The 26,670-nt window shown below is 53.3% G+C and overlaps 1 protein-coding gene across 37 annotated transcripts in view; it reads right to left on the reverse strand.

Moving 5' to 3' along the window:
• RBFOX3 (RNA binding fox-1 homolog 3) overlaps positions 1-26,670 on the reverse strand; it is a 523,127-nt gene that overhangs the window by 339,858 nt on the left and 156,599 nt on the right. Inside the window, exon 1 of one of the 37 annotated variants that reach the window (XM_028835582.2) lies at positions 11,918-12,087. The exons of the other annotated variants lie outside the window; for them this stretch is intronic. Coding sequence (XP_028691415.2) covers positions 11,918-12,030 — 113 coding nt within the window. The 5' untranslated portion in view covers positions 12,031-12,087. Of the gene's footprint in view, positions 1-11,917; positions 12,088-26,670 lie in introns of those variants that run through there. 37 annotated transcript variants of the gene reach the window in all.

Below are 26,670 nucleotides of genomic sequence, written 5' to 3' on the forward strand. Positions count from 1 at the left end.
TTTGGTTTTTTTGCTTTGAGACAGAGTTTCACTCTTGTTGCCCAGGCTGGAGTGCAGTGATGTGATCCTGGCTCACTGGAACCTCCACCTCCCAGGTTCAAGGAATTCTCCTGCCTCAGCCTCCCAAGTAGCTGGGATTACAGGCATGCGCCGCCATGCCCGGGTAATTTTGTATTTTTCGTATCGATGGGGTTTCATCATGTTGGCCAGGCTGGTCTCAAACTCCTGACCTCAGGTAATCCACCCACCTCAGCCTCCCAAATTGCTGGGATTACAGGTGTGAGCCACCACGCTCGGCCCCGGAGTCCCTTTTCTTAGTTTATTTATCTACAGAAGCAGGGAACTGGCTCTAACGACCTGCAGACCCTCAGTTACCGCCCCTCCCGAAGCTCTCTATGTCCTCAGTTCTCCAGGTATGGTGCTCGGAGCAGCAGCTGTGCCTCCCCTTTAGCTGGTAAGAGATGCGGACTGAGGCCCCTGCCCAGATGGGTCTGCTCAGAATCTGGATCCCGATGTGTCCGGGAAAGCAATGCAGCTGGAGAGTCTCCATTCCGCCTCACCTGGCACCATCTAAGGGACCCTGCTCTGGGGAACAGAGCGGCTGAGGCTCTCAGGTCTGGGGAGACATCCTTTGACCCTGTTGACAGAAAGGTCCCCACACGGGTGGGCTGGCGGGAAGCACCCGTCTCCGAGGGACGACTGCAGGGGACTTCCCAGGCTGTGCCTGCTCTGTGCAACACTGGTCCTGCGATATTTCCCGCAAACCAGGGCAGCTGTGGGGCCGGATATGCTTGGGAACCCAGCCAGCGATTTTGCCTCGTGGATGCTCCTGATGAGCACGGTCCCATTGAAGGCACCGAGAAAGTGTGGGCGGAGCCCACCGCACCTTCCTTAACAGCGTTTCTCACTCTTTTTTTTTTTTTTTTTTTTTGAGACAGAGTCTGGCTCTGTGACCCAGGCTGGAGTGCGGTGGCGCCATCTCGGCTCACTGCAAGCTCCGCCTCCCGGGTTCATGCCATTCTCCTGCCTCAGCCTCCCAAGTAGCTGGGACTACAGGCGCCCGCCACTAAGCCTGGCCAGATTTTTGTTTGTTTGTTTTTGTATTTTTAGTAGAGACAGGGTTTCACTGTTAGCCAGGATGGTCTCGATGTAACAACCAGTAACATTTCTGTTAGCCAGGATAGTCTCGATCTCCTGACCTCGTGATCCGCCCGTCTCGGCCTCCCAAAGTGCTGGGATTACAGGCGTGAGCCACCGCGCCCGGCCGTTTCTCACTCTTAACTGTGGAGACTCTTGTTAGGACACAGCTAAGAGCCCTGAGAAAGGACCCTGTTGGGGAAACATCCTGAGACAGGAAGTACAATGAGCAGAGAAGGCAGAGGCTCCTCATGGGCACATCCACTCACACCATCCAACAGACCCCACCTGCACACGGACACATGAGTACACACATATTCGCAACATGCACAGGTGTGCACACGTGAACATACATGTACATATGTACATGTGCATGCATGAACATGTGTACAAACACACGCACAGGTGTGCACACATGTACACACTTCCCTGAGGATGCTTTGCCTCCTGGCCACTTCTTTTCCAAAGCAGCTGTTGACTGGGCCCGGTGCCCCCAGCAGATGGAGCTGGGCCTGCTGATTACGGCTAGCACTTCACCTGATGTGGCCACCACAAAGCCATGGCATCCCCACAGTCCCTCCTCCTACACAACTGAATGTCCAGGTCACCCCACACTCAGCCTGAAGAAATGGGCCCACAAGGCAGCCACTGTGTCAAGACAGACTCTGTCTGCAGCAATATCCTCGCTGTCCTCGTTCCCTCCCTCTCTGTCCCTTGAAGGTGCCTGGTCCACTGTAGGTGGCTCCTGGGTGTGGCACCAGCACAAACCCTCCTGTCTCCACAGTCACACCCTGAAGTCACAGTTCCCCTGGACACCCTGCAGTGAGGGGAGGTGAGGGAGGGCAGGTGCCATGGGGGAGTGCACAGGGCAGGGTGGCCTCCTGCAGACCCACCCTGGTCTGGGAGCCACTCTCCACCTGTGTCTGCCCCCACCCAACCTTTGGATCCAGGAACAAGTCCAGGGACATGGCATCAGGGCAGAGCCAGCTCCATTGATGAGACCTGGAGCCCTCTTAGGCTGTTCTTAACTTTCCACTTGTCCCTAACATGGGGCTGCTGTCCCCTGAGCATCACCACAGCCACACCAAACCACAGGTGACCCATGGGCTTTCCTGCTTTCCTCTGGTTCCCTGAGCCGCACCCACAAAAAGCCTCTGACAGCCTCGGGTGGCAGAGATACAGTCTGCTCTGATTTCACTGACACCCACATCCACACCCTCACTGGTGGGAGCCATGGCGGCAGTGCCTGTGATGCTCACGTCCCCAGCAGGATGGGGCCTGTGCCCTCCCCAGCTCAGGGCTGAGGGTAGGTGACACTCCCTGCCTGCCGGCTCACCTTCTCAGAACTAGCAGTGGGTTACTGATGGGTAACCATCGGTCTAATTTCTGTCTGTATGAATTTAACTATTCTAGAGACCTTGTATAAGTCAAGTCATGGAGTATTTGCACAGTATGTTGGAGCTTGCCCTTGCTCCATGGCCAAAGTTCCCAGCTGGCCCCCTCTTCACTCTGGGTCCCCCTTCCAGTGCTTCCCTCACCGACTCTTCTCCTGCCAGTGACTCCCCCAGAGAGACTCTTCCCCCTTGAGATTCTCCCCTACCCAGACCCTCTCCTGCTGCTGTTGATGCCAACAGCACCTCTGCCAAAGCAGTCCCAGGTCCACGTGCTGTGCACACGTGTGCAGAGGCACACACGCTCACACACGGCTGTGGAGCATGCTCCCTGCAGCCTCTTCAGAGACACCAGCACAGAGCTGGGCGAGGCCTTGGAAGGGCATCCTTGACCCTCTGTGAGGAGAGGCAGCGGCCAGCGCCCACACATCCACACAGACATGCACGCCTCGTCCACCCTGAGGGGCCCTGGGATGGTCACGAGTCCCATCCTTGCCCATATGGGAGAGGAACAGAGGAGGAAACCGGAAGAAGAAACGCTTGAAGACCCCAAACGGGGACTGGCAAGGTGGGGTGGCAGCAGGTAACAGGCAGAAGAGATACAGGCAGAGAGTGAGTCCAGCAGGCTGGGCAGGAGGAGGGAGACCACGCCGTGGACCAGGCCAGGGTCTGTATTTACGGTCGCCTCTCACTCGGTCCCAGGGGTGGCACCCTCACTAAGAAGCTCAGTGTGGTGCCGGCTGCCTGCAGCTGCCGAGGTTGGGTCCTCAATGGGGCACCTGGGGAGCCCAGGGGAGCCTGAGCAGGCCTGAGGTCACATCTGGGGCAGTTGAGATGCTGACTCTAATTCCAACAGTCCTGCTACCAGAAACTAGGAGCTCCATTTTACAGAAGACAAAACCGAGGCCAAGAGAATCAATGACTTGTCGGGGCCACATGCTTCCTGAGTGAGATCCAGGATCTGACGCCAGCTGCGTTGGGCTCCAGAGTCCAGCATCCCTACATTTGCTCTTCTTTTGGGAGGAAGGGGAGGGCTTGCAGCCTTTGTTGCACAAATTCGTGATTCTGCTCAACTCGGAGCCTGTGCATGAGGACCTGACTTTGGCCTGGGAGTCCTTGACCTCTGCGAATCCAGAAAGGAAAGTGGGTGGGAGGACAAAGGATGCAAGGCCCCAGCACATCAGAGAGTCCAGGCAGGGGGCTGCCGAGGCGAGGGGCGGGAGCCTGGTGCTTCACCTCGCCCCCTGGAGACATCAGTGCACCAACCCAGCTCTAGGATTGAGTGATTTCCCCCAGCGTTGCACTCAGACTGCGGGGGCCAGCCAGCCGTCGCTTTGAAGACGACTTCAGAGGGAAGGTGTTTGATTTCAACAATAGCCCAGTCGCTGCGAGAGCCATTGTTTTTATAATAGCAAGAAAAATTCTTAGGAGAGTGAACTATCTAAAACATCTTCAAAAAAAAAAAAAGCAGGTAAGAAAAAAAGTAGAAAATAGACTCAAACATAACATGCCTAAAAATCCTTCAACATATCAGCAAATGGAAAACCCCTGCCTACGGTTAAGGAGGCTTCCCAAACTATAGTTCATTTAACTGTCCTTTTAGGGGTCTCTTAATCAGAAAGGTGATTTCAGTATCAAAGACGATTTTGAAAGTACTTTTGTTTCTAAAGTATAAATAGTATGTGCTTTATACTGTGCTTGACAAATATTATTATTATTGTTTGAGACAGAGTCTCGCTCTGTCACCCAGACGGAGTATAGTGGCGCCATCTCAGCTCACTGCAACCACCGCCTCCTGGGTTCAAGCAATTCTCCTGGCTCAGCCTCCTGAGTTGCTGGGATTACAGGTGTGCAGCACCACACCCAGCTAATTTTTGTATTTTTAGTAGAGACGGGGTTTTGCCATGTTGGCCAGGTTGGTGTCAAACTCCTGACCTCAGATGATCCACCTGCCTTGGCCTCCCAAAGTGCTGGGATTACAGGCGTGAGCCACCACACCCGCCCTGTGCTCAACAAATATTATTTCTCATCTGCCAACAGACTCTCATAAGATCACTGGGCATGAAGTAAAAACAGACATGCTCAGAGCCCCACGTTCGGATTGCTGCCTGTGGACATCAATTTCACCAGAAGGCATGTCTGATAGGTGCCGAAAATTGGAAATTCATTGATCTTTGTGGCCAGAAGAACAACTTCAAATTTCCCAGATCAAACCAGAGAATCATTCTTTACAGTTAAGTCTAAAAACATGAAGTCAAGCCTGATCCGTGATCATGGGTATTGCACATGAAAAGGATCGGGGAATCCAGGGCCCAGCTGAGGAACACGAAGGCATGAAATGGAAACATTAAACACGCGGTCTATTCTCACTGCAGTGGTTATGGTCCATAAAGACCTCTCAGACACTGACTTTACAAATACTGAACCATTGTTCCTAGGGGAAATGCACAGTTAGGTTCCCAAGAGCCTCTGGCCACATTTTCTTGTTTAGAGACAGAGTTTCACTCTTGTCCCCCAGGCTGGAGTACAATGGTACAATCTCGACTCACTGCAACCTCCACCTCCCGGGTTCAAGCAATTCTCCTGCCTCAGCCTCCTAAGTAGCTGAGATTACAGGCACCCCCCACCATGCCTGGCTAATATTTTATTTATTTTATTATTTTATTTTTATTTTTATTTTTATTTTTTGAGATGGAGTCTCACTCTGCCACCCAGGCTGGAGTGCAGTGGTGCGATCTCAGCTCACTGTAACCTCCGCCTCCCCGGTTCAAGCAATTCTCCTGCCTCAGCCTCCTAAGTAGCTGAGATTACAGGTATCTGCCACCATGCCTGGCTAATTTTTGTATTTTTAGTAGAAACAGCGTTTCACCATGTTGGCCAGGCTGGTCTCGAACTCCTGACCTCAGGTGATCCTCCTGCCTCAGCCTCCCAAAGTGCTGGGATTATAGGCATGAGCCATGGCGCCTGGCCCACATTTTCATCAACTCAGCAAACATATCTCTGAACCATTACTATCTTAAGTGCACAGTCAGTGACATTCGGAACATTTGCCTTGCTGTCCAGCCATCACCACCTTCCATCTCCAGAATGCTTTTATCTTCCCAAACTGAAATGTTGTCCTCATTAAACACTAATAGCCCAATCCCCCTCTCTCAGGCCCTGGTAACCACTGATATAATTTCTGTCTCTATGAATGCAACCGTTCTAGGGACCTCGTCTAAGTCACACGGTGCTGGTGTTTTTGGCTCTGGCTTCTCTCACGGAGGCATCATGTTTTCCGGCTTCATTCACGCTGTATATTCTGTGTCAGGATTTCCTTCCTTTTCAAGGCTGAGTAATATTCTCTGGCACAGACAGACCTCATTTGGTTTCTCCATACATCTGTGGCTGGACACTTGGGTTTTCCACCTCTTGGCTCTTGTGAATAACACTGCTATGAATTGGAGTGTGCACATATCTCGTCCATACCCTGCTTCCAACCCTTTTGGGTGTACACCCAGAAGTGGGATTGCTAGGAGAGTCTTTTAAAAGATTTTTTCATAGAAACAAGCATCTCCATGGAGCTTCACTTCTTGGGCCAGGCTGCCAAAGCCAGCTTGGCTCATAGAGGAGCTAACCAAACCTACATCAGTCACCTGGGTTGGTGGGATGTCTGGAAATGCCCCCGGAAACTCGTGTTCACTAACCAATGGTCACTAGCAGCCTTTTATTTGTGTGCAACCTGTTTCGTTAAAAAAAATCTGTCTCATTTGTTTGAAGTGGAAACAAAGGACAATTAATTAGTTAATTATTCTTCCCTCCTTCTCACACACACTGGTATCAAAGGCCCTGTGTCCCAGATGTGAAGGGAACAGGTTCATTTACCGATGAGAAACCAGGGAGATGCCCTAAGGCAGACAAAGGGGGAAAAAAAAAAAAAGCCAATGTGGTACAAGCTTTCAAAAAAGGAGACAACGTAATTGGAATGATCCTAGAAATTCTGCAAGCTCCTTTTCTTAGTCAAACAAGTGGGTCTGTAGGACGAGTGCCACAGCTCACGAGGCTGGGTCCCTGAAGATCGGTGCTTTACACTTAACTTGGTGAGAGCATGAAAGATGTCCTTAAGTAAAACGTTTAGAATCCAGTCGCTCCCCTCCCTCTTCTCTTGCTCCCCCAACCCCAGCATTAATTAACTAGTCTCATTTTCTCTCCCTCTCCCGGCACAGACTCCAGGTTACATCTTCATTCTGCTGGTGTTGGTGTGGTCGGCAAGCTTGCCTGTGTCACCACCAATGCCAATGGGACACAGACATCTCTGCAAGGAGACACGGACACTCAGACACTCAGGGCCAGGAGCGTCCAGGTGCCATTAGGAAAATGGCGTGAGTCACCCCACTCGCATCTTCTGTTCTCGGAGCCACCCTCGGAGAGGTCCTGCCCTAGTCTCTGGGCCGGGGCTCCCTCACCACAGTCCTACCCCTACCCCAGCTACCCAGGTTTTAGGCCAGTTGACTTGGACATCCTGCCTATACCTCTGTCTTTTAAGCAGATACAAAACCTAAGTGTGGGAGAGGGGGCATTGTTTCCACATCTGTCATGTGACTTCGCACTCCTCCCACGGAAGCAAGTGTATCACTTCACCCTGTGACATTGTGCTTGGCCTGATGGCTGGCTTTGACCAACAGAATGTGAGCAGACGTGGTACGCAGAGGCTCCGAATGTGCTTATGCAGCTGGGCTTGGCCTCTTGGGCCTCTGCCATGGCTGGGAGAAGAACCTCCCCTGGAAGCTGCTGCCCCTGGACCCAGCCGATTCCATGTGAGCAGGACTGAGCCATGTCCAGCTGGCTCACAGCTTAAAGCAGCTGCAGCACCCTGGCCAGCCCAGCCGACACTGACCTGCAGACCCCACGAGCAAGGTGTGGTTGCTTGTTGACATTTGCCATAGTTATGTTCTATCAAGTCACTGCCCACACGGAACTAGCCAGTACGAAACCAAAGGCTCCTGGGGAAATACACGGCTAAGTTCCTGCAAGCTTCTGGTCACAAAAGTTTCATCGGTCAGTCAGTACCTAACCTTGTTTTAAGGGTGTTTCTATTTAAAGACACCGTATTTCATATACACTGTTGATTTGTTAACATTGAACTCACGGCTAACACCACTAGAGGAAGCACCTCTAATTTTCTCCGTCAGACACGTCACAGCCTCCTGGCACTCAGGAACACTGAACAGCTGTGCTGCATGAGGCTCCAGCGCCGTTTTAAACAGTGAACCCCCCCCCAACGGAAAGCACAAAAACGTGAAGAACATCACACTAAGCAGGTCTCTGGAAGGACGCTTTGTAGTATGAGAGCTGAGGCTGGAAGGCCTTGTTTGACCTCATCGGGGACCACATGCATCTGGCTACTGCAATTTTTTTTTTTGCTGCTCTGCACAGGTGCAGGAATGACTATGAAAGCACCTATAATCTTGATTTTGGGGTCACAAATAAATTTTAGCAAGTAGATGAATTTGCAAATACAGAATCCTCAGATAATGAGCATCGACTGTAAACGTTTGAAGCCATGGACTTATGGGGCAGTTTGTCACGCAGCAAAAACTGACTTACACACGATGAAGACCTGGAGAACCCAGGCCCGCAACTTCCAAGAAGGAGGAGTCTGGAAGTGTTGAAAACACCTGGGTAGGCTACAGTCCATGAAGCGAGCTGGGATTCTCTTTATCCTACAGCGTAAAAATCCCAGTGTTCACTTCACAGTGGGAAATAAAAGCCCCCCCGTCTCTCTTTCAGGCAACACGCCTCTCTTGAACCCCAATACATTCTAGGTGAGTTGCACCCAGCTGTGTGATTTTATATAGGGGATTTAGCCAAGGGAGCAAGGAGGCCCAGACAATTGTGCATCGTACTTAGGAAAGAGAGGATTCAATTCATAGTATTTCAAATTCTGAATCTGAACTTTAGGGAAAGCCGCGTTTTACTCAGGTTCATTGATGGGGAGAGAACTTTTTCTCTGGAGATGGACTTTGGGGCTATGGGGAATCAGGTGATGGCCGAGCATGGCTGGGACCCTGGAGAATGGGGTGAAAGTGCTCAAAGAATGACTGTGCTCCAAGCAGGCTCCTGTCCAAGCAGGTGAAAATGCAAGTTCTAAGTCAAAATGCATGTGGATCTGTGCAAAGAAAATATCGAGGAAGGTAACATCACGAAAAGTACAAGTTTCTTCTCTGCAAAACAAAAAGACCTGCTTTTTGTGGCCGCCCAAAGCCTTCCCCTTTTTCTTCAATCTGGGACCCCAATATCTGACTCTGCTGGGTGCATCCTGGTGCCAGCGTGTCCGTCCCCCACCTCCACAGGGGGGACAGTGAGTTCCGCCCTGTGCCTAAGGCCTGCCTGCTGGTCACCGGCAGAAGCTGTTTCTCGGTTTGGAGTCTCTGTCCCGTGGAACGGCACCACATGGAGGTTGGAGCGTAGGCTCTGGAGCCAGGATCCAGGCCTGGCTTTAAAGTGGGCAGAAGGATGAAAGCTCACGCCCTGAGTGTCCCCCATGTGTGGCTGTCCACAGGCTGCCAGAGCTGATTCCAACGCAGTTTTGTCCCCACGCAGGATCTGTCGCTGTGTGGCACCCCTTGAACCTGGTTCCTGAGCCTACGCTCCAACCCCATCTCTGTACCCAGCTTTACCTCTCTGGAAAGGGAGAACGAGCACAGTCCCCACCTCCTCCAGGGTGTTTAGGGGTGAACGCATTGACAGGAGGAAATCCCTGCCATGGAGCCTGGCGTCTGGCAGGCACTGACAAATGTTGGCCTCCGGGCTCCTGGGCCCTCGAGCCCTGTCGCCATGCCCCTTTGATGGCCAGGTGCTGGCATCACATTCGCTTGCACTTGTTAGTTCACAGGGTGTCTCCATGTAGCTGGTTCTTTTCATCAGTGGTGTGTGGTTTATCCACAACAGCCTTCCAGTCCCCGACGTCTCCCAGCCACCTTGCACATCCCCGGCCACCTCCTCCCACACTCCAGCTCTGTGTGCTCAGGGAATGCAAAGCAATTTTAACATTGTTCTAAGCCAAACATAATTGGGAAGGTAAACCTACAGCAACAGTGGAATCACAGACTGCATTCCAAATCCACGGAAGCGGCACTGGGATCTCGGACGCTCCCTGCAGCTGTTTTCGCCGCCCCCATGCCCTCCCCAGAGACCTGCAACCTGTGAAAGAGCAGAGGGAGCCTTCTACTTCCCCAGGCCCGTGTGTGGATTCTTCATGCTGCTGGGTCCACACCACAGAGCGCGGTTCTAGAAGAGTGTCAGCAAACACCCCAGGTAGGCAGCCACTGGGCATCTGCCGTGGGCAGGCACTGTGCAAACATACGGGACATGCGGCTGCCCACAAGATGCCCGGCTTGGGCAGGGCAGGCAGCTCCATTGGCAGCTGCTCTAAGGCAGTGCTGGGTAACAGACTAGGGCAGGGGAAGGTCATTCCAAAATGCACATGCGTGTGTGTGCACATACCTGGGTGCAGCTAGGCAGAGGGGCATGGCCCTGGGTGCACCTAAGCATAAGTAGGGTTGAAGTGGAGGCCACATAGAGGTACCAAGGCCTGGTAACAGAGGGCAGCCTGAAAGTCCAGCCCCATGTGGTGGGACTGGGCTGGAGGGCAGCTGGAGAGCTGGCAGAGCCCGGGACACCAGGGAGGAGGTGAGCCTGCAGGCCACCAGGAGCACATGGAGGAGCGACAGCCAGATAGATCCGTGTGGGGACGGGAGGCAGGCAGCAGTACGTGCCTGGGCCTGGAGGGACCAGAGGATTAGGAGGCCAGGGACCTCCCATCTAAGCCCTGGAACAAAGGCGCCTGATTATGCTTTAAAGGGGGAAGAAGGAAGAAAGCTCAGACCCCGAGTGTTTCCCACGGGCAGCTGTCCACAGGCTGCCACAGCCGATTCCAACACAGCCCTGTCTCTACACAGGATCTGAGGCCCAAGGCACTGGGACCTCACCAGCCTCAGAGCCAGGGAGCCCAGGATTCCTTTTGGACAAACAACTGCCACCCACCCCTTCCCCTTGGCCCCTGGTGATGCTTTGACCTCTCCGGGGAGCCAGGGGCAGGAGGAGGGGTGCTGTGGCCAGAGCCACCATATTCTGCCCCAGGAGGCACTCTGTCTGTTAGAGATGGGGGCCCAGACAGTGGAGTCTCAATTGAAGCTGAATAATTTCAATCAGCCTACAGGCCGCCCTGATTCCCTTCTCCAACAGGGACCTTTGGGTGCTCAGGAGGGTCTCTGGGGTCTGCCTTTGAGCCTCCGCTTTCTCCCCTCTGGATTCCCCATGCTAACCTCATTGCCAGGCCTGTGGGGCCCCCCCTCTCCAGGAACCCCCTGGGGTCTGGGGCTGCCAGAGGTTGGCTGGTGCCTCCACTGCTGCCGGCTGGCCCTGGCTGACAGCTGCCTATGCAAATATTGTCCATTCCAAGCTCTGGCTGGGGAGGCTGGTCCCTCAGTCCACCCCCTCCTCCTGGAGCTCCTCCAGAATCTTGAAGAGATGACTCAATAAATAATGAGCCCGGGGAGGTAGAGGAAAGCCCATAGCATCTCTGAGTGGAGCCGCCTGTCACCACCACTGCCACTCTCTGACACCGGCCCCACTCCAGGCTCTGAGATCATGGAGGGCTGGTCTTCAGGAGTCTCCTGAGCACCCCAGAGTCAGGAAATCCCATTCCCAAATGCCAGGCTCCCCAGACTTCCCACCCCAGGCTGGCATGAGGGCTTGGTCCTGAAACCTACGTCACCTGCTGTAGGATATTTCCAGAAGGCATCTGGCTCCTGCCTGACTGCTCTGCCCTTTGGGAATCTGGAAAACCATTTGTTCTAGTGTCTGACACACACGCCCTTCCCTTCTTCATGAGCAGACCTGGAGAGGCACATGCCACACACATATACTCATGTACACACACACACATGCATACACAGGTACTTGCATATGCAGAGGGGCACAAGCACACCATGCACACACACGCATGCACACACAGGCATGCACACACAGGCATGCACACACACAGCCATGCACACACACAGCCATGCACACAGTTATACACAAGCACACTTGCATACATGTACATGCACATATGTATACATGCACACACACAGATGCACAAGCACACACACACACACACACACACACACACAATCACCACCAGGGCTCTAAATGCAGCTGCAGTGACCTTCATGTTGTTGAAAAGAAAACCACCTTCGGTGCTGCTGGCCAGGGTCCCTGGCAGCTCTCCCTGCTCTGGCCCCTGAGCACAGGTTGTAACCCTGCAGGCCCAGTACTAGCACTGAATTCTGTGTATCCCACCTCCCTTGTGCTCAGTCCATCCAGCTCCTCCATGATAGTAAAAGTAAACATGAAGCAAAACCCACCGTGTTTTCATGGGAGGATCGAGAAAGATCTGTAAACTACTCTCTTCCTTCCTCTCCAAGATCAAATGGTGAGCTTCAGCCCCCAGCATACGGCTCTCAGCTCCCAGGTCCATGGCTCTGCTTTCTCCGATCTCTACATGCTGATCTGGCTCTCCTGGATCTTGAACATTCGCCCCCGCGAAAGCGGGGCAGCCAGGCTGCACAGCCGCGGCCTCTGTTCTCTGGGGTCACTCCCTGTCTCCTCTCCCCTCTAGGAAAGCCTGGCCCAGTACCACATAGGTGAAGTTAGGGGCTGGCTGGGGGTCTCCCCAGGGGCCAGCAGGGGCCGTGCCTACAATCAGACTAGGTCAGGCCTCGTCAGTTCCCCAGGGCACTCACCCGCTTTGCCTGGCTTCTCAGCCATGACCATCACCTGTATTTCCTCTAGAAGGGAGGGGTGCCCCGAGCAGGAGCAGAGGGGAGGGATGAAATCTGGAAGTCATCGCCTCAGAACTGGTCCACGGCACGGCAGTAAGAGAAAATGAGTTCTGGGTGTGAAGTCCCTGAAGCTCAATATTTTGGTCTGTCCATACGTGGGGCAGGAAGCTGGGGAAATCTCCCTTTTTCCCTCCTCCCGAAACCATCAGCTTCTTTACAAATTCCCCAGTTCCCATGATTTTAATTTTACGGTTCACATTTTCTCCCGGCAGAATCCCGGGATGACGAGGTAGAAAGTCTGCCCTGATTAACTGTCCCTCTGGCGCTGAGCGGGGCCCGGCGTGATAAATAGCAGGAATAAAACCGAGAGAGGCACGCAGCAAGCTGTCGGCAGGCCTGGCCGTAAATCCCAGCTCTGATGGGGCTGAGATGAGCTGGGGGCTTTATGGAGGGGGAGAGAGGCTGCTTGCAGAGCAGCACCCCCCTCCCCGGGCCCCTCCCCCACCCTCCTGACACTCATGCAGTGGATATAGTTTAAGTAAGATAGAGCGAAATCGCTCTGTTGTGTCATTGATTTTTAATAAAAACAGGTAACGTGCTGTAAATCTCACTGTGATTTCATCTCTTCTTGCCTTTGCCCAGATGTCCCGTAACCTCCCCTAAGGGCTCCATCCAATCGGCAGTGACCATGACTGGTGTCTGGCAGGGGGTAGACTCAGGATTTTGAGAGGTTTCCAGGAGGTCTAGGCTGTTTTCCCTCTTGACATACACACACATGCACATACATGTGCATGAACACATCTGTGCACACAGGCTCACAAGATGTGCATGTCATGCACACAGCACACATGCACACTGCACACATGCATGTCCATGTATGTGCAAGCATGATTGCATGTGCACTCGTGCCTCTGTGCACATGCACACACACTCAGTGGCACACACCACACAGTGCTTATGCACATATGTGCACATAAGCACAAGTACATGCATGCAAACATACATGCGCACGCACACACACACACGCACACACACCAGACCTTCCTGGGGAGAGGCACAAGCCAACACTGAGCTCTCCTCCTGACCCAACTCTACTCTCTGGTGACCCTGAGTCTGTTATGAATAATCCAGAACATTCCCGGAGTAGAAGACATACATGTGCAGACGGGAAAACAGGAGAGGAGGACGACGCAGGAACGGCATCAAGTGGCAGGGGAGGGGAGCGTCCCTGTCAGACTCATGAGGCTGCCCGAGCCCTCACACCCAGGACAGAGGGCACTCGGGGGAAACTGGGCTGAGCGGCAACGAGGACATGGGCCACCGGCGATAACCAGGCCTCCTCAGGAGGCCTCTGTCGCTTTCACCGGCATTACCGAAAGCGATAAAGCTGCGTCTAATTTGCAGCTGACGCAGGCGCGCTGTTCACCTGTTATCAGGGTTAATAGCGTCCGTCTGACCTGCAGAGACGGCCCTGACTTGCAGACCGGCTGTGATTTTCCACAGCATTTCCCATGTCCCAGGGCATTTTCGAAAATGGTGGTTTCCTTGAGGGTCACATTTATTTTCCCCTGTGACTACAGGGGCAGGTATCATCCTCCCCGTCTCAGGCACCAGGGTCCCAAGTGACCCGCCTAATCTCCTAGCCAGCTCCCTGCCAGCTGAGGCTCCATTGGCTACACCTGGGACTTGCCACCTGGGCCGGCTGAAGCCCAGACCGGGGCAGCCGAAGCCCGTGACCATGGGGCAGGGAGCTCCGTGACAGCCTCCGCCGACCTCTCCCACGGCAGTGCCCTCTTCAGATTTTCCTCATTGGCCGTCCCCACTGGACTTCATTTTTAGCCATGGAATCCACAACTAAATCACCTCTGGACCCCGGACCATGCCCCTGCACCCCCACTGTGAGAAAGCCTCGCCCAGGAGGTTGACCTTTTCCCTACGGCTCTAGTTCCCCAGCACAACCTCCTGCCATACCCCCCTTCCCCTGGGCCATTAGCCCCTCCCCAACAGAAGAAGGGCCCCCCTGCACCCCCTTATCAGCATCCACACCCCCGCTCCTGCCCAGGGCCTCCCTTCATCCAGGGTTTGTCCCTCAAAGGCCTCCTGGTCTTCCCCACCCCCCATACGAGGGGACTTGGAGCTCTTTTCAGACCCAGCTCCTGCACGGTGAGCCGGAACCAGCTCAGAGACACGCACAGCTGCTGCACAGGCTGGAAACGTCCCATCACAGCTGGCTCGGGCCCAGGGGCGGCTTTGCAGGCAGGTCACACACCTGGGGGTGCAGGAAGAGGATGCCGAGTGGACCAGAACCCCAGTTGTGGGCGTCGGCGGAGGCAACCAGAGACAACGCGGAAGGATTTGTGGAGTGAAATCACCTGGGAAAGGGCCATCAGGAGAGGGAAATAAACTTGGCCCAGAGATGGGTCCAAGCACGAGAAGAAGCAGGTGTGATGAGGGTGGGCCAGGCTCTGAGCCAGGGTACTGGGTGTGCCACCTTCCTCCCAGAGCCCCGGCCTGCAGGGACTCAATAGCAGCCCCTAAGATTCATGTCCTCCTGGAACCTGAGAATGCGACCTTGTTGAAAACTGGGTCTTTGCAGATGGAAGTAAGGTGCAGATAGAGATGGGGCCATCCTGGATTAGGGTGGGCCCCAAATCCAAGGCCAGAGAGACAGGAGACACAGAGGCACACCCAGGGAGGTGGCCACGTGAAGACAGCAGAGATTGGAGTGATGCTACCTTGAGCTGAGGAATCCCAGGGACAGCAGACAGCCCCGGGAGCTGGGAGAGAGGCCAGGGACAGATTCTCCCTACAAGCCTCTGAAAGGAGTCAGCCCTGCTGATACCTTGATCCTGGACTTCCAACCTCCAGAATGGCAGAGAATCCATTTCTGCTGTTTTAAGCCCCCCAGTGTGTGGTCATCAGTTACAGCAACCCTGGGAAAGCAGTGCGGCATTCTTGCCTGGGAAATGAGGGTGGAGCCCCAGCAGACCCCAGGGTGGGTCTTGGACGAGAACACACAATCATGGCCCACAGGCCTCGGCCGGGCAGGGCTGAGGTGGTGCTGGTTCAGCCCTGGCCCAGGCAGGTGCTCAGTGAGGCAGGTGGAACCAAGGGTCTCACTGAATCAAAACAGATGGCCATAGAGAAGGGCAGACCGACAGGTCAGGAGCCCGGGCCCCCCCTTGACCTTGGAAATCCTTCTCAGCCCCCACCCCCCGAGGAACTACTTATTCTGGGCTCCAGCCCCGAACTTTTCAGGGAAGCTTCCAAGAGCAAAGATGCTCTTCAAAGGCCCTGGGGTGAAAGGGACGTGTTTGGGAGACCTGATGGTTCACGGCATTCTCCGCTATCCCTGCTGAGCCTGGTGCTGGGAGGGAGGGGAACCCCATCCAGCCTCCAACCACAGCTGCTGGGGACCACTGGCGGGGGGTAGGGAGGCAGCAAGACCCACCCCTCCTATGGCCTGTGCATCCAGCTCAGGTCCACTCTCAGGCACTCTGAGCCCAGTGAGGCTGGACGCAGCTGGGCACGTATCACCAAAGACTATCCTCCTCAGGGAAGGAGATAGAGAGAGAGAGAGAGGGAGGAAGAGAGAGGGAAGCCAAGAAGGGCTGGGCGAGTTGGGTGCCAGGGTAGTAAGGAGCTCACCCTGCAAGGCCCCTGGTGGTGAGAGGCGTATGGTAAGAGCTCCAAATGGCAGTGGCTGCTGTTGCTGGGATTTCATGACAAAATGCAGATGTAAAGGACAAACAGAGGTGGGAGCCACCTAGGACTCTGCTACAATTCTGTGTTTCCGCCTAGTACCTGCTGTGGGGACTGCTGGTGCTCCAACCTCATTTCCCAGAGAGGACCCTGCACTGCTTCCCTGGGGCGGCGGTAACTCTTCATAATTGCCAGAGGAAGCTGGAGGCAGAGCCGGAGGGGGGCGAGGAGGGGAGAGAGGGCGAGGGGAGGACAGGAACTGAAGGTGTCGTCTCCTCTCAGCTCCTGGTAGAACTGGGTCCATGCACTTTTCCACCTCTTGCTTCTGGTCTGAAGCTCCCCACAGCCACAAGGAAAAATCTGACCGACCTGGCCTTAAAGAGGTCCCAAGCCCCGAAGCAGTGCCCAGCAGCTCAGCATTGGTCAGGAGCCTCCACCTGCCTGGCGAACCCCTGGAAAACATCCACCTGTGCCATAAGGCCCTCAGAGGCCAAAGGTGAGCGTGGGTGAGACAGTGGTGGCCTCTGCCCCTGTAGACAAAGCCGGAACTCAGCCTCCCATGTCGTCTCCCCAGCCAGCCACCTGGGAACCCGAGGAAGTCAGATCAGCTGAACGGGCCTAGCGTCCAGTCCAATCCTGGGTGCTGCTGGTGCTCCCGAGGGCCAAGTCCCCTCTGCCCCAAGGAGCTGCTAGGTGTGTGTCACCAGGCCTCGGCCACCGGCCTTGCCATGGGGGAGACCAGGCCAAGGCCTTGCCAAACATGCACTCACATAAATGCACTCATGCTCAGACACACTAATGCACACTCACATACACACTTGCCTTTTTTTTTTTTTTTTTTTTTTTTTTGAGACAGAGTCTTGCTCTGTCACCTAGGCTAGAGTGCAGTGGCTTGATCTCAGCTCACTGCAACCTCTGCCTCCCAGGTTCCAGTGATTCTCCTTGCCTCAGCCTCCTGAGTAGCTAGGATTACAGTGTCTGCCACCACACCCAGCTAATTTTTGTATTTTTAGTAGAGACGGGGTTTCACCATGTTGGCCAGGCTGGTCTCAAACTCCTGCCCTCAGGTGATCCACCTGCCTCCCAAAGTGCTGGAATTACAGGTGTGAGCCGCCGCGCCCGGCCCACACTCGCCTCTTGAACCCTTGCCAGCACATACGCTCACACGTACAGACTCATAGACACCATACAAGCACACTCACATACATGAACAAATTCTCTCTTGTTCACATGCTCTTGTTCACTGTCTCACATGTGCACACACTCATTCTCACACGTGCACACTATTTGTGATTGCAGCCTCTTCTCCCTTGTCTAATGATCACACTGTCCCACTGCCTCCCTCAGCCCCCGACCCTTTATTTGCTGAGTCCCAGAGTGACCCTCTGGGGTGATGGTGGGAGTGGCAGGCAGCAGAGAACTCAGAATGCCAACAAGGAGAACAGAAATCCACGGGCACTTACTGGGCTATTCCGAGTGCCATGACACTTCATCTCACAGTGCCCCTGAGACAGGCACTGCCATCCTCTTCCCATCTCTCAAAGGAGGAAACTGAGGCAGCAAGCAAAGTCAGAGCTCATACCCTGGCAGGCCCTGCTCACAAATGCACACCTGTATGTTCAAGGTGGCTACATGTAGGTCAGCAAATCATTAGGGGGACAGAATGTGGGAAGTATACATTGAGAGGGACAAGGAAACCCCGGGGAGATGGAGAGAGAAGGCCAAGGAGGGGCTGCAGACCAGACACCCACTTCAGGTTTGCCCAGCACCCCCAGGGGTCAGCCAACTTCCGTGACCTCAGTTGGGAGACTGGGAGCCCCTTGTGGGTTGGGGGCCAGCAAGACCCACCCCTCCTATGGCCTGTGCATCCAGCTCAGGTCCACTCTCAGGCACCCTAAGCCCAATGAGGCTGGAAGCAGCTGGGCACGTATCACCAAAGACAGCTGGGGGAAGAAATCTGAGCCCACAGAGTGGATGGGCTGAGCAACACCCCATGAAGTCTTGAGCCAGCCCAAAGCCGACATAGGCCGGTGCCTCTGAGCCACAGTTCCAAAGTCCTCTGTGCCTGACCCCAGCCTCCCTCACCAGCCCTTTCTCCACGACTTCCTCTGGGCACCCAAGGCTACCCTGGACTCCTCTCTGTCCCCTGATGTGACCTGGCTCCCTGAGCCTCCCTCAGACACTTCCTGGACCAGCCTTTCACAAGTCCTGGGTCTAGATTTGTGCCTTATAAGCCTGTATTTGCTCCCAACTAAACTGTAGGCTGTTCTCAACAGCGTGCAGTAGAGAAAAGCCTACAGTTTAGTCTTGAGCAAATATACATTCAGATATATATATAGTCAGTTATATATATATGCAAATATATATATGCAGTTATATATTCTAGATTCTTCTAGAAGAATCTAGAATATATAAGGAACTTACAACTCAGTCTAATTCTAGAACATTTAGTCTAGAGCAAATTTAGTCTAGAGTTTAGTCTTGAGCAAATATACATTCAGATATATATATAGTCAGTTATATATATATGCAAATATATATGCAGTTATATATTCTAGATTCTTCTAGAAGAATCTAGAATATATAAGGAACTTACAACTCAGTCTAATTCTAGAACATTTTCATTGCCCCAGAAAGAAACCCCACACCCATTCCCAGTCACTGCCCATCCCCAACCCTAGGCAGCCACAGATTTGCCTGTTCTGGACATTTCATGCAAATGAAGTCACACACGCTGTGGTCTTACGTCTGCGTCTTTCACTGAGCATGACATCCTCAAGGTTCATGTGTGTTGGAGCCTGTGTCAGGCTTCATGCTTATTTGTGGCTGTATAATATTCCACTGGAGGGACAGACCCCATTTGTGGAGCTTTTCATCAGCCGATAGACATTGTGTTGCTTCCACATTCTGGTTATTGTGAATGGCAGTGGTGGGTGTGTTCACGGCAGATATACGCTTTCATGTCTCTTGTGTATATTAGAAGTACATTTTCTTGTAAGGGGGTCCCACTGCCGAGAGGGAATGTTAGGTGAAGCTTAGGCTGCTGGAGCCAAGGATGCAGAATGAGTTTCTAAATGACAGCGGCCTGGGTGAGGGCCTTCCACGTGTGGGAGGCACTACAGGGTTCCAGAATCTTGGAGGAGGAGACTCGCTTCTCTAGGAAACCTCAGCCACAGGCCTCAGCACCCACCTCTATTTCCAGGGATGTCTACCCCAGCCCACAAGCAGAGCAATTTCCAGATCTTCAAGACAAGCCCACTTCTGGGATCATCTCTCCCCACACCCTCCTCCCCTGTGATTTCCCTTCCTCGCTGTGCCGAGCTCAGAGCCCACAAAGAGCATCTCTCTGCACGGCCTGCTTTCCTGGGGGCAAAGCCAGGGAGGGAGAAGAGTCCAAGATGAGGCATTCCAAAGGCCCACCCCTTCCTCCTCCGTGTGCTCCCAGAGTCCCAAGAAGCTGCTCGGCTGGGTGTTGCCCTGTTTTATTGCTAGAACCTTCTGATTCAGCTGGAGTTTACAGGACAGTCCCCAAATCACTTGGCCTTGGGAAGGTTTTGGAGAGGGCAGGGGCTCTCTGAGTCTGACTGGTGGACCTAGGGCGGGGGCCCTCAACCAGGGATGGGTTTGCCCCCAGGGCCGTTTGGTGGTACCTGCAGACATTTCTAGTTGTCACAGCTGTGGCTGGGGGTGATGCCGGCACATGGTGAGCAGAACCAGGGATGCTGCTCATCCTACAATGCACGGAACGGCCTCCACATCAGAGAATGGTCCCCCCCAAATGTCAATAGTGCTGAGGTTTAGAAACCCTGCCCTGAAGGGTAGGGAACCTGTAAGGTGACAGCTCCTCTAAGGTTTTGAACACCTCACCCAGCATGGTGGGTCAAGCTGAGAGCACACTGGCCCTAGCGATGGTCAGGAGCCTGCAGGGCCCTAGCGATGCTGCCTCCACCATTCCTGTACTCCAAGGACACAGGATTCCACACGTCTAAAAGTTCCAGCAGCTCTTCTCTCTGTTCTAAGCAGGATATGGCTCCCTTTCTCTTCCAGGAAGCAATGTGGCAGACCCCTGGTCAGGCCTCAGGGCTGGGAGGAGAGGAATGATTGTGGTCAAGCCTGGGGTCTCACAAAAACTCCCTCCACCCCTATTGAGGCAGGAGGTGGAACTTGACTCCAGAGGTGAGACTCAGACACCAGACCAAACTGAAGACTAGCTAAACCAACAGGACAGAAGCACCTCTCCCTAAGATACGCCCACCAGCGTGCCATGTTAGTGTACCGTTGCTATGGCAACACTCCTGGGCAACACCCAGGAGTGACTGCCTCTTTCCATGGCAATGACCTATGACCCACAACTCACCACTCTTTTTTCTAGAAATTTCTGCATAACCTGTCTTTTAATTTGCATGCAATTAAAAGTGGGTCTAAATCTGACTGCGAACCTGCCCTGAGCTGCTGCTCTCAGCACACCGCCCATGGGGCAGCCCTGCTCTGCAGGGGCAGTCACGGAGCTGTCACACCATCACAGATGCAACACTATGGTTTCAATAAAGCTGTTTTCTCCTACCATTTGCTCACTGTTGAATTCTTTCCTGAGAGAAGCCAAGGACCCTCCTGGGCTAAGTCCCAGTTTGGAGTTCACCTGCCCTGCATCACGAGTACCTGAGGCGCAGACAAAGCCTACCTTGGGTGAGGCTGGGGTCCATGTCAACCTGGGCCTCCCTTCAAATGCCTCCATTCTGTCTCTTGATATTATCCCAAAATGAGCTTGGACATGTAGTCCCTGCCTTCCATGTGTGCAGCAAATGTAAATTTGTCAGCAGTAAATATTTCAAACAGATCTGAAGTTCTGTAACCCACTTTCGGAATGTCTCCATTTTTCAGTTGAACTGGAGCTTCTGCCAGTGGATACAGCCCAGGCCTCTGTCACCTTCTGAGAGGTGAGCAAATCTCAGGGCTGGAGCTCTGAGCTGCAGGGAAATTAAATGTACAGCCTCATCCAGCCACCTCTCTGCACAAATGGTCCCACAAACTGCCACTCCCCCTCCACAGATGCCATGTTTGCCAGCAGAGTGCCAGCTTCATCTGGAAGGTTGTGCCTAACCGAGCAGGCATAACTCGTCTGTGACAGCCTGTGACCCCTCTTTCTATTGGGCACGGTGACATGGTGCACACTCCCATTTTACAGAAGGACTAACTGAGGCACAGAGAAGTCAAGAAGTTGCCCAAGATGCAGCACGGGGAGGTCTAAGGGGCTGAAATTCAAGACTGTGCCCAAGCCTGGGCTTAAAGCACCATCCTCACTCGCTTGCCCTTACCTTGTGGGGATTTTCTTGCAGGCGGTTGGGGAAGGATTTGGGGGGCTCCTTTTCTCTCTGAAGCTTCATGCCATCCATGTGAGCATTGCTCAGCAGAGCAGGTTGTGGGCCGTGCTGAGGGGCAGCCAGGGTGAGCCCCAAAATGGGTGATATGGTTTGGCTCATGTCCCTACCCAAATAGCATGTCAAATTGTAATCCCTAATATTGAGGGAGGGACCTGGTGGGAAGGTGACTGAATCCCAGGGGTAGATTTCCCTCTTGCAGTTCTCATGATAGTGAGTGAGTTCACACAAGACCCAGTTTGTTTGAAAGTGTGTAGCACCTCCGCCTTCACTCTCTCTCCTGCTGGCATGTGAAGATATGCCTGCTTCCCCTTCACCTTCCACCATGATTGTAAGTTTCCTGAGGCCTTCCAGCCATGCTTCTAGTACAACCTGTGGAATTGTGAGTCCATTAACCCTCTTTTCTTCATAAATTACCCAGTCTCAGGTAGTTCTTGATAGCAGTGTGAGAACAGACTAATACAATGGGTCAGGAGCACCCAGAAGACGGGGTGTGAGGGTCTGGGAAACTGGGCAGAAGACCCTAAACTGAAACCTTCGGACACTGTAGTGGGTTAAATTGTGTCTCCCCAAAAGATGCGTCCAAGTACTAACCTGGGACCTCAAGCTGTGACCTTATCTGGAATGAGGGTCTTTGCAGACAAATTTAAGGTAAGGATCTCAAGATGAAATCATCCTGGATTATCATGGGCCCTAAATCCAGGGATCAGTGTCCTCATAAGAAACAGAAGAGAAGAACGACACACAGAGAAGGCCACATGGAGACAGAGGCAGAGGCTGGAGCAATGCATCTCCAAGCCGAGGAACACCTGGGGCTGAGAAGCTGGAGGAGGCAGGACAGATCCTTCCCTGAAGCATCTGGAGGTAGCACAGCCCTGCCTACACCTTGATTTCAGGCTTGCAGCCTCCAGAAATGCAAGACTTCATGTCTGTTGTTTTAGGCACCCAGAAAGCAGTCACTTGTTATATCAGATGCAGGACACCCATACAGACATACTCAAGGACTGGGGTTAAGGGGCTTCAACCTACAGGAGCTCCCAGAGCAGGGTCAACACCAGGAACCTGGCCTCACAGGCTCAGAAGTAGGCCATCCCCCTCTCCCCACCTGGACGGTGGCCCCTGAAGGGAAAACAGCCCCCAGACCCCTCATGCAGGCTCCCTGACACAGAGAAAAGAGCCAGAAGGATGTGGCTCCCATGGTGAATTTGGCTCAGGGTTGATGTCCTGGGCACTAGAAGGGTCACTTTGCCAGCCACGCTCCCCTGTGGACCCTTATTTCTGTCTGCCTCGGCCACTGGGTTGGAGCTGCTTTGCCAGATTGGGGGTGCACAGGTATTAGTCAGGAGCCCAGACCCCTCTCCTTGCCTGTGCCTTGCAGTGCCTTACCACAGAGAGGAGAGGGAGAACAAACAAAACCCCCTAAGCTGGGAGGTTCAGGGAAGAGGGGCCTGGGATGGGTTTCTGACACTGTGTTTTTTTCAGTTTCTATGAAGAAAATTAACAATTACAGTAGAAGCTGTATGAAACACAAGCGGGGGGCTGTCACTCACCTCTCCTGCTTCCTGTCCTCCTTAACCCCTTCCTGTCCTCCTTAACCCCTTCCTGCCCCACAATCCTTCCTCCCTACAGCCTAGAACCCCGGGCCATCCCCAAACCTTCTCCCTTACAGTTCCTGGGTCCCCCTCTCAATCTGCCTCCAGGTGAGTCAGCAAAATTTCCTGGCTCTCCCCAATGCCCACCCCAGACACTCCAATCCAATTTATCCAACAAAAACCATTCAGAAGCCTCCAACAACTTCCACTCTGAAATATTCTAGAATTTTGCATAATTGCCAATTAAGATCAGTTTTCATCATTCAATTATAGGTGAATATACCGATGTACTTATTTGAAACCTGCACACATAAACACACACGCGCGCGCGCACACACACACACACATACTTTGAGTCTGGCCACCCACAGACTCAATGGAGCATCTCTGCTGGTGGCCGTTGCATTCTGGATGCTGGATGGCAGGTGACCCCAGCTCCAGGGGCGCACATGTGTGGATGTAACCTCTGCACTTTTGCACAAAGAAAGGAGAGTGGTCTGGGCAGGAGAGGACTTAAGGGTTAAAGTCACATTGGGCGTGCCACTGTGGTGGGTGGCTGGCCCCCTCCTGGCCATTATTCCGCAGGGTCAGCATATTTCCATCTTCTAGCCAGCGAGCTCGTTAATTAATCACTCATTAGGCTAATCACAGCTATCTCGTTTCCCACTAGGGGGGAAGATGTTAGCACAGTAGAATGCCAAGCCCCAAATGCAACTAATGGGTCTGCGTGAAGGCAGAAAGAGACAGCGTGGAACGATGGGATGTTTCTAACACCTCACAGACACACACACACACGCACATGCATGATAAAACAGAGGGCATATGTGTGCAAAAACCCTCTCAACACAGATGCCAGATTCAAGGAGGTCAAAAGCCACCCGTGGGTGTGCAGACGCTGTGGACTGCCCTCCCGCCCTCCTGTAGGCGAGAGTTAGGCAGAAAGGAAAAGAGGAAAAGAGGCCATTTCCAATTTCAATTCTAATCACTTCCCTTCTCAGGCTGTGAATGAAGGCCTGGGCTTGGAACAAGAGCTACTTTGGCAGTAGGAAGAATAAAAGGGGGGGGGGAAACACCGGCGACTATAGAAGCACCTCCCTACAGATGTGAAGAGGCAAGTGCCGAGGTATTGGCACAGATGTCCCCATCGGAGCCATCCTGGGATGGCGACTCCAGGAAAACAAATCACCCCAAAATTCCAAGAGGAATTACAAGTTCATCCAAACACAGGCCACCCTCGATTTAGGACTTTTTTTCACATTATGATGGGCTTATCAGGTTATTAAATAGATTTTTAACTTAGTGATAGTTTCAACTTAAGGTAGGTTTGTTGGGGTGTAATCCATCCTAATTCCAGGAGCACCTGTATATGGGCCTGAGGAGGAAGACAAGAACTATTAGCAACTCACCAGGATGCAAAGTGCTACACTACTGAAGATCAAGAGGACCCTTGTCTGGCAAGGATTCGACGGAGCTCCCGGGGTAGCCTGCCAAGGAAATAGCACTGTGCAAGGTGCTGTTTGCATGCATAACAATGATAAGACTAGTCCCAAAAGATATATGCCGAGAGGAGAGAAAAAGTAAAACTCTGGCTAAGGAAACAAATTCAAGAAGTAAAACCTACTTTTAGAAAAGCACAAAACGAGATTTTCTAAATCAGAGCCGGCAGCCTTCAATTAGAAGGGGGTGCAGCATTCTCTTCCAAGAGCCCTGACTCCCAAGCCCAAGCTGGGGGGCCCGATTGCTCACCCAAGGCAGTGTTTTCTGTCCAGAAGTTTCAACCCACAAATATGCCAAACCCTTCCTCTTGCCTGCCTTGCTTCACTGGGAAAATTTGCTATCAAAAGGCACAATTATCAGGGGACATATGATGTTTAGGCGCATCATTTGGAAGAAGTTAAATCTAAACACCTGGGTAGTAAATGAGAAAAAAAAATACATCAGGAAATTCGGTTTTAAATGTTTTATGCTAATTTATTCGGCTCAGTCAAGTGCAGTCAACCCTGAACCCCCGGGACTGTCAGTGTGGGTGACAATCACAGGCAAAGACGTGCCGGGAAGACATTGTCACCTTCGCCGAGCTCTGAGCCCAGAAGACAAGCACGTCAACATCTCAGAAGCATCGTCGTGGGGACAGAGAGGAAGCTGGGGAAGTCTGTTCAAATCCTCCCTAGAGACAAATCTCTTCACCTTGACTGCAGCTCAACCATTCAGCCTGAATCAGGGGGTGAGGCCTGCCCTTGAATCGAAACTGGCAGGAGGGAAAGTGACCTACTCTCAGATGGGGAGCACCTATGAGCCATCACAGTGAGTTACCCTCAACGCAAGCGGCATCCACAGAGCACCCGCCCCCGGCGAGGAGGCACCCCAGGCTCAAACCTCAGCTTTGACACTCACGGGCAAAGGAGGCCCTGGGCAAACCACTGGGTCCCCTGCAACCTTCCATTTCATCCTCTGAAAAATGGTGACAATAATGGTACCAACATCATCAGATCATTGTGAGTACTGAATGACAGCATCTCAGTGTTCATGTGTCAGGTGGGGCCTAGTGTCCAACGGATCATACATGCTTCACGTGTGGAGATGCTTCCACGGAACGCCTTCCTCCATGCCCACAGCATCCCTGCCACCCAGTACTGGCACCCTTATCCACACAAATTACAGGGGGGTGACAACACCCGCAGGGCTCTTTGGAGTCCCAGAGAGCCCAGAGGGTTTTACACTATGTTCCTCGTGGCTACCAGGGAGGAGAACTCAGCTGGCCTAGAAAGATGGGTAGAATTCTGAATGGTTGAAATTAAGGAGAAGGAACTTGCTGGAAGGCATGGGGCAGATGGAAGCATGGAGGTGGGAACTGCTGAATGGTGTGATCCGGCAGGAATGCGGGATGTTTGAGGAGGAAGGCGGAGGTGAGAGTGTAGGGGCTAGTTGGGAACTAAACTTTTTGGAGAGTTAAGACTGGGAGCTCAGATGCGCAGTGGGCAGTGTAGGACGGAGGCCCACCCTGTCACCACCTCCGCCGCAGAGGAACGCAGCAGTCATGGTGGAGGGGAAGGCGGGTGGGCATTATTTGTGCACACGCCTTCGACGCAGAAGGCAGAGCTCCAGCAAGTCACTGACGCTCCATTGTCTTGGGACAGATGGATGCTCAGACATGGACCTGGTTTGTGATTGTCCAGGTCGAGGCTGTCCCCTGCCCTCTGGCTTCTGGCAGGCAGCAATGAGTGGGTCATGAAAGGTCACCGTGGGAGTGGGGGAGTGAGAAAGGGAAGTTAGGGCTATCAGGGGAGAACAGGGTCACAGAGTGGAGTGGGGAGGCTCTGGGAAGAGAGAAGCCACACAGCAGGGATGAGGGAGGAGACCACTGGGAGAGACTTGGACTTGGTGGCCACAGCCCCTGCCAACTGCTGGCACCTGGCATCAGTGGAGGAGCAGGCCAGGCAGGGTCAGGAAAGGTGAAGGAGGGCACAGAGAGCTTGCACAACCCTGGGGCATTGCAGGGAAGAAACACCCTTGGTAGGCTCAAAGCCTTTGGACCAAGAAGCCAGTGGAGAGTAAGCAGCACCGTGGTGCCATCCCGCTCATGGCCCCACGGTCACCTGGGCCACGTCTCCCCTTCAACCCCCACTGAGATGTGCGGCTTTGAGCACGCACGTGGCTTCATCTC

The sequence above is a fragment of the Macaca mulatta genome, chromosome 16 (genome assembly GCF_049350105.2).
Source record: "Macaca mulatta isolate MMU2019108-1 chromosome 16, T2T-MMU8v2.0, whole genome shotgun sequence".
Taxonomy (NCBI): Eukaryota; Metazoa; Chordata; class Mammalia; order Primates; family Cercopithecidae; genus Macaca; species Macaca mulatta.